Here is a 7876-nt window from a genome sequence, read left to right on the forward strand (position 1 = left end):
CTTTGTAATAGCCTTAAAATATGCTTTTATATTTATTTATACAGTTTAAAGCTTTAAAAATAGTGTAGATCAACAGATCTATGAAAACTTGAAAATCTTGAAAATTGAGGTCCAAAAATGTGTTACAAAATATACTATTTTCAAAACTTGAATCCATTTTTTTCTCATGTCCATGCTTCTTGATGTCAAGATGATCAACATGTATCATATTGTATAGAAATAATATACCATTTCAAAGTGAAAGCAAAGTTTAAAGATCATTCTCCCTCTTTCTCACACACACACAACACATGCAAACTCAAATATTGACACATAATACATTCATTGAAGGAACTCAAACATCTCAAACCACTTTGGAAGGTTATGGTACCCAACCCACTTCTTTCATTTTCCACCCACAAATAATCTAATTTCTATTGGTCTTGAAGAATGTCTTTTCCATCAAGCTCTTTCATTTTGTTTCTTTTGAATTTAGAATGGAACCTTGAACTCATAACCTGGGTGACAGTTCTAAAAGTTTCAATCCTCAATACAACAAAGGTCGCCATGGCCAATTTGGATGAACAGTTCGATGTATATCACTAGTGTTTAATGTAGACCTATTCTATTCTAATCAAAATTAGACAAAGACAAGACGATAAAGAGAATAACAAACACAAGCACATTACGCCGGTGAGGGTGGGGGTGCGGGTGGGGGTGCGTGTGCAGGTGCAGATGTGCGTGCACGTGCAAGTGTAAGTGCGGGCACAGGTGTGAGTGTGGGTGTGAGTGCCGGTGCAACTGTACTTGAGCTTGCAAGTTCAAGGTCTGGCTTAATTGTGGGTATGCGTGCAGCCTCAAATGCAAGTGCATGGTTCATGTGAAAGCCTTCATAGGTGATCGTGACCATGTTGATGTTGTCCTTGCACCACTCCACTTGCTTCTTTGCGGGGCAACCCTCTGCAGTTGCGCACTTATAGAACAACCTGTACTACCCCAAAGTAGATGACATTAGGACACAAGAGTGTCTAAAGACTAGGAAAACATAAGAGCTTGCTATTTGTAGTAATTTCTTTTATTTGCACCCATTTTTTTTTACTATTTACACTCAAAGAATGAGTGGGAATATAGGAGGGGACCTCACACAAAACCATGAAGCCACACCACATTTCTCAATCATCTTTGGATGAGGGAGCCAAACTTATATAAAACAATTGTTTTTTACCCTCTGACATCAATTTTATGAACGAAAATAAGGGATTTTGTGAGCTAAATATGTCTTGACTGCCATCGAAATCTGATCTAAATCGATTTCTTTCGATGTCAAACTGACCAAATCTTGAGATTTTCAAGATCTTGAAATCCACATTCTTGGGGTTAAATTTGATATTTGTGTGTTTTGTGAGTGTTTGGCTCTTCAATCCATCATGAAGATCAAATTTGGGATATGACCGAGAAGTAACAGAGTGCAACCGTTGTTTCACCGTTAATGCACACTATTGAAAACATACACTACGCATTGATAGCATTTAGTATAGAAAACACTATGATGGTGTAGCTTCTTGAAGAAAAATAGATATTGACTACCAGTTCCACAATCCACACATCGGTGGGTGAAAAGTAGTAAATAATTGACCCAAATTTGTATGACAAGACAAAGAAATTGTGAAACTATACTATTAGACTAGATTTCACTTTTTTTAAAGGATAGTATACAATGAGATCATTCAACTTTAGTTTAAGGAAGTCATAATTACTTATAATCATTCGATGTGAAATCTAATAACTTATGGGTGTCACAAAGTTCGAAATTATTTTTTTTTAATTTTGACCTTGGTCAATGGAATAAATGTCGCCACCCAGGTTCACATCCAATGGTTACCACTTTGTACCAAATGTAAAAGGTCTAATTGTACACTTCTCCTTTTTTTTTAATACCATTCATACTTTTTGGATTTTGTCAAAAAGTTTAGCACCTCATAGAATTGATTTTGAACCTAATTTAGTAAATCAATAAAAACAAAAGAAATTAATGAAGGTCTTTAGGACTAATGGTGTGATTGATGTAGAAATGGATAATTACAATGCGCTATTTGTGGCAATTACCAAAAATATTATCCATTTAACTTCTATAATACCTAACAATCATATGGGTAACAGTACAAATTACTCACTGGTAATTTGTTAATCTTAAGTTAAAAAAAATTAAATCGAATGGTGACCACTTTGTACCAAAACATAAATAGTTTTATTGTACACTTTTCCATTTTCTAATACCATCTGTACTTTTTGGATTTTGTCAAAATCAAAAGTTTAGCACCTCAATGAATTGATTTTGAAGCTAATTTAGGACATTAATTGATTTTGAACCTAATTTAAGAAATTAACAAAAATAAAAAAACAAATGAAGGTCATTGGGACTAATGGTGTCATTGATGTATGGCTCGATAACTAATTACAATGCTTTATTTGTGGCAATTACCAAAAATATTTTTCATTTCACTTTTATAATACCTAACAATAATGGGTGATAGTACAAATTATTCACTAGTAATTTGTTAATCTTAAATTTAAAAAATATAACAAATGAAACAAGGCAAAGTTTATGCAACAAATTTAACAACAATAACACATAAATCATGGATAACTGCAGAGACTCCTTCAAGATGATGCATGTTACAAGTAATATTGTTTAAATGTAAGCGATTTATATGTTTTTGCTTATTTGCTAAGTAAGAATAGGAATTGTAAAATCGAAATTCATTTTAAGATATATTATTCACTAGATTTGTGGATTTAGAGTCAATTTAAAAGAAAGCAGTTGCCATAATATAAAAGGATGCCATGGAAACGAAAACACTGGTATACAAATTCAATATAATAGAACAATTTGATATATATTTTCTCTCTCACAGAAAGGCATAAAAAACTTGAAAACTAGACCACATATGGAATGGGGTTTAGTTAACAAAATTCATAGAAAATTATTGGACATGATTTCTTTTAGATGTACCTAAGGTACGGGGAGCCCTTCACAGTCCTTTCGCTATACTTTTTCCATGAGTAATTGTCTGAGGGTGTCATTGATAAGTCCTTGCTTATGGCTGGAACTGTAATGGATGTTTTTATATTCATTTTCCTGCAATATAGACACCCATTTAAATACAAACATAGCACACACAGACATATACAAATATAAGTAAATGAGCAAAAATAGGAAGTGTAAAATAAGAGTCCTAATTAATTACAAAACCATTTGTGACCCATAGCTGTGACATACAAAATCAAAATTAGATAGGTGGAGGTGTAGCATTTATCATGAAATTCGAAGTAATTTTCCTGAATATATAGAGAAATGCCATGCTCTGATGGCTTTTACAAAAAATGGCTATGGATAAAAGATAACAGTTTGTGTACATTCAGGGAAACGTAAATGCACTCTCTAAATACATAATCATATGCTGCGTCATTTTATAACTCCAATATATCCATACAGATGAAATTAGTAGTATATATATATATATATATATAGAAAAATAAAGGAAACAATGACTAGGGTGAAAATTGCAAATCCTAAAACAAAACAAAGATGTAAAGAGGATGAGCTTGAAAATAGCAAAATTGTCGAAACCCTTGACTAAGGGTAGAATAAGAGGTGCAAATTGTGAATAAGACTGAGATAGAGAGAAAACTTTGCTAATTTTCACGCATTATTGCTGGTCTGCAAGTTCAACTAAGTTTTCTTATATTTACCCCCATATTAGAATCACTTCATTTATAGCACATCAAAAGATACTATTTTATTAAAAAGATTGTAGCCTATCAAAATTATTTTATGTAATACATATAAATGAAAGATAGAAACCATATAGATTACAAAACAATTACTTCTTCTTCTTTCTTTTTTTTACAAAAAATCCATGTGAATTTGATACCGTAGTCAAAATTTAAGTAAGACAAACATATATTCTAAGTTAAAATTTGTCACCTCTTCAATTCCACTTTCCCCAAATTCAATGATATTTTGAAGATATAAGACTAGATCACCCCTTACATTATTTAAACACTTTTTTAATTGCTCATTTGCCGAAGATGTTCAAATTATTTATTTTTCACTAAAAAATTGACAATTATACCACAATCTCTGGTCCATAGCAAATAATACAACCTCAAACCATGACCCAGAAGAGAAAACAAACACAGATAAAAAGATAGATATAGTTATTTATGTGAGAAAGAGATGTATTTTGAATATGTGTTCTGGACTCGATGTGAGGGAGAGATCGAGATGAATATAGATCCCCCAAGAGAAATCTAGATGAATATAGATCCCCAAGAGAAATTTAATATATATATATGTGTGTGTCACCGAGAGACAATGAGGTGAATATGGCAATATGATTTGCCAGAGAGAGAGAGAGAGAGAGAGAGAGAACCCTATCAACTTTAGTATGTTTGAGAGATGAATATGCATATCTGAGGAGACAGAAAGAGAGAGAGAGAGAGCTGCCTATGAATTTTTATATGTTTGAGAGAGATGAATATCAATATCGTAGACGAGAGACAGAGAGCAATATGGCCATTTGATGTGCTATGTGTATGTGAGAGAGAGAATGTGTGCATGTCTGTGCGTGTGACAGAGAGATGAGAATGGGTACATGAGAGTGAGATGGACATAGTTATCCAAGGAAATATAACCTTTTGCAGTAAAGGTATTTCGCAGCTACTTTGGTGCCATCTTCACTGCTTCCTACATGGCCATCCATACCATTAGAAGAACCATGTTCCCTATTTGGAACAGGAGCTATTGGCACGTAACTCCATGGCAGACCCCTGCTTATAACTTTATTGTCATTAACTTTAGCAGGAAGAGGTGGCATGAGAGGCCTAAAAGAAGACATAGAAGAAGAAGCAAATTCAGTTGAAACCAAAGGCCTTTTTCCTTCCATTTTTGACTGAAAATTATTCAGAACTCGACCATAGCAATCAAAGTAGTGATCAGAAACTTGAGGATATAAAGGTCTTTTTTGGCACAAAGGAAATGAAAGGTTTTGATCCCTTCTATCTAAAAGTGAAGGGGAAGAAGGTTTTCTTCTAAATACAGCATGACCCCTTCTATCTAATAGAGTGATAACACGCTGAAATCCATTAATGGTTTGTTTGGCAACTTTCGACAATTTCGTTTCTGTGACTGACCTCAAAGGGGTATTCCATTGATGATTGGGATCATAAGGTGAAAGAATGTTTAGGACGTTGTGAGCTAAGGTGATTGCATTTTTGTTTTCTTGTTCTATCCGTTGGAGGTGGGGGTTTGAACTCTGGTTTTTCTCCATTATTATATTGGGTTTTAGGCTTATGGAGCGTTTAGGCTATAGTTCAGAAATGCATACATTTTTGGGGGAGAACCAAATTTATAGAGCATTCTCTCCTCTCTGGTTTTTCTCTTCTTCCTTGCTCTCTTTGTCACTTTTCTCTCTCTATTTTGCTTCTCTCTCACTATATTTAGTGTGGACTGCTGCTGTTGAATTCAGCTATATTTACGCAGTCTATTAAGGATTACGATAATGATAAACCCATCTTCAACATTTTAAATAGCATATATGTCGTCATGTTTTCTAAAAACATCTGATGCTCATCCAATGTTGTGCCACTTTGAGAAAGTACTCGATGTCTCTTATTGTATCTCAACTTTATAGAAAACGACACATTGGACCAATTCTCTCGAAAATTAGCCCATGCAATGTAATTAGTTTTATTGTATTATATTATATCAATAGTACAGAATTTGACCAAGTTTGCCCCCCCAAATAATGAGAAAAATATATTATGTTGAGTGTAGTAAGTGAAAATAATACATGTATCCCCATTGAAGAGGAACACTCTATATAAAGTTTAGCAAATAAACACATGCTACGTATTTATGCTACTAGGGATAGAGTTAGCACAAAAACAACGTGGTATGTTTCAAAATGATACCGCAACAAAAGGAGTAAAAAACGAGGAAAAAGATGAGAAGAGGGAGGAAAGATATCCTTTAAAGAGATACTTGCAAAGGCATGGATGGCAGCAAAGCTTGGATGGTAAAATAGAAAGCATAATTGATTGAAATAAAATGAAATGTAAATCAATTATACATGATAGACTATCTTTAATTAGATAAAAATGTTAGGCATGTATTCTTCCTCATAATTCCATTATAAACCATAGAGGTCATAGTCTCGGGCCTCATGCATACTCACTTTGGGATAAATAAAATAATGGATTTGGGTAACAAACCTTACCCCCAAGCCTATCAAGAAATATAAAAATAGAGATTTTGACTTATGAATGAAGAAGTTACAAATTCTAAAATTCTATAGTTTGCTTGTTTTGATCTTTTGAAAACAACCATGCAAACTACAAAGTTAGGATCTTATGTTATAGTTTTTGGAGTTATCTGTTTTATATTATTAAGTCAAAGCTAAGCAGTGGACCTGTGGTGTTCAACTTGAATAGGACACTACCATGAGAGAGTATAGGGCATTCTAACTATTGCACGAGCCCTTCTATAAAGAGAGATTAGGTTTCTAACAAAAAGAGTGTGAATAAAAGCAAGTCCAAGATGCAACACTTTCAAATTTGATACAAATTAGGCAATACAACCTCCTATTCTTGCTAAATATAACTCATATGGCACTTTATGCCTCAATTACAACCACTCAAATCCTTTCTACAAAGTCAAAACGTAGAAGATACAACTGACCTCGGATCCCTTGTCAACAACAATGCAAAACTACACAAGGAAATCAAGTAAACAACACTTAAACTGGTGCTCCTCAAAATTCAACATTACACAAAATTATATAGCAAAATTACACATCAATCTCAACATAAGACTCATTAAGACATGAACTCTACATTATAAACATGTAAATGCTCAAATAATCAAAGTTACCTGATCATAGGCAGCCTTGAGTGCTCTTGGCACCTGGTTCATGATGGTCTTAGCTACTCATCATAGGATGACATGTGATGGTAAGGCCAAATTCACTCCATCAACATAATGGGAAGCTATATTTTCTTTGGTCTGTACTGTTTAGGTGAAAGGAACTTTCAAATTGTGATGCAATCAAGTGGAAAAATTGTAAAATGAGGCTCAAAATTACTAGATCAAGCTCAAATTAAGATGGGGTGTCATGGAGAAAATTCGACATTGTTTCCCCTTAAAATTCTTCTAAATGCTCCATCGTTTTTTAGCATTAATTGACTGATTTTGATCCCAAAATCTCAGAAACGTTTAATCAATTAAATCTTATAAACATCGTAGAAACATTCTCCTAAATCAAACCTTAAACTCATATGTAATTTTAAGACCAAAACCTCTTAAAATGGAGAACTAGCATATAAAAATACCTTGTTGTAAATGATGTTTTACAACTATGGATTGCTTCAAGGTTGAAGGAGATAATCACAAACAATTTCAACGCCTTGAGGCCTCATGATCAATATCTACTTTTATGCAGCTTGAATTGAGCTTTAATGGAGCTCAATTCTACTTTCTCTCACTAATATCATCCAGATCACCCTTATCTCGCTAAACTTACAAACGGAAAATCACTGTCACTTACTAAAACTTATATGAGAGAGAGAGATATATGCTTGGGCGTGCCTTTAGAAAGTGAATGGGAGAGTTATGAGTGATCAAATACATAGGGTGAGAGGTATTTTTAGGCTTAAGCGTAGAGATGCTTCTAGATAGGTGAATCGTGATCATTCATGTCAAACACTTATAGCATAAAGAGAGGCCTACTCCTAGCCACTCATCTATCATCAAGACATTTTGATGAGTGGATGAGATTTGACATCATTATCCTATATTTTAGCCATACTCCACACATTTAATTCACTAATGGCCATA

The 7876-nt window shown here is 33.7% G+C and overlaps 1 protein-coding gene across 2 annotated transcripts; it reads right to left on the reverse strand.

Moving 5' to 3' along the window:
- Positions 1-209: 209 nt before the first annotated feature.
- Positions 210-7496, reverse strand: LOC18428416 (putative WRKY transcription factor 39). 2 transcript variants are annotated; one of them, XM_020663764.2, is made up of 4 exons: positions 7372-7496; positions 6914-7050; positions 2993-3118; positions 210-965 (listed from the first exon to the last, which is right to left on the reverse strand). In XM_020663764.2, exons 2-4 carry the CDS (start codon positions 6919-6921, stop codon positions 665-667), a joined length of 435 nt encoding a protein of 144 aa, XP_020519423.1. In that variant the 5' UTR covers positions 6922-7050; positions 7372-7496; the 3' UTR covers positions 210-664. The 2 variants fall into 2 exon arrangements, with proteins under 2 accessions (XP_020519423.1, XP_088722638.1); XM_088866512.1 differs by lacking the exons at positions 6914-7050; positions 7372-7496 and adding an exon at positions 4678-5399.
- Between the last annotated feature and the right edge of the window lie 380 nt (positions 7497-7876).

This window comes from Amborella trichopoda, chromosome 5 (assembly GCF_054954075.1).
Source record: "Amborella trichopoda isolate Santa Cruz 75 chromosome 5, AtrichopodaSantaCruz75HAP2 v2.0, whole genome shotgun sequence".
In the NCBI taxonomy this organism is placed as follows: domain Eukaryota; kingdom Viridiplantae; phylum Streptophyta; class Magnoliopsida; order Amborellales; family Amborellaceae; genus Amborella; species Amborella trichopoda.

What these genes read in the sequence shown, in the direction of transcription:
- LOC18428416 (XM_088866512.1), bottom strand. Translation starts at nt 5,312, where the DNA reads ATGGAGAAAAACCAGAGTTCAAACCCCCACCTCCAACGGATAGAACAA. An exon ending in AAATACCTTTACTGCAAAAG is followed by an intron (nt 3,119 to 4,677) that starts GTTATATTTCCT and finishes TCTATATTGCAG; the next exon opens with GAAAATGAATATAAAAACAT. An exon ending in AAGGGCTCCCCGTACCTTAG is followed by an intron (nt 966 to 2,992) that starts GTACATCTAAAA and finishes GGGGTAGTACAG; the next exon opens with GTTGTTCTATAAGTGCGCAA.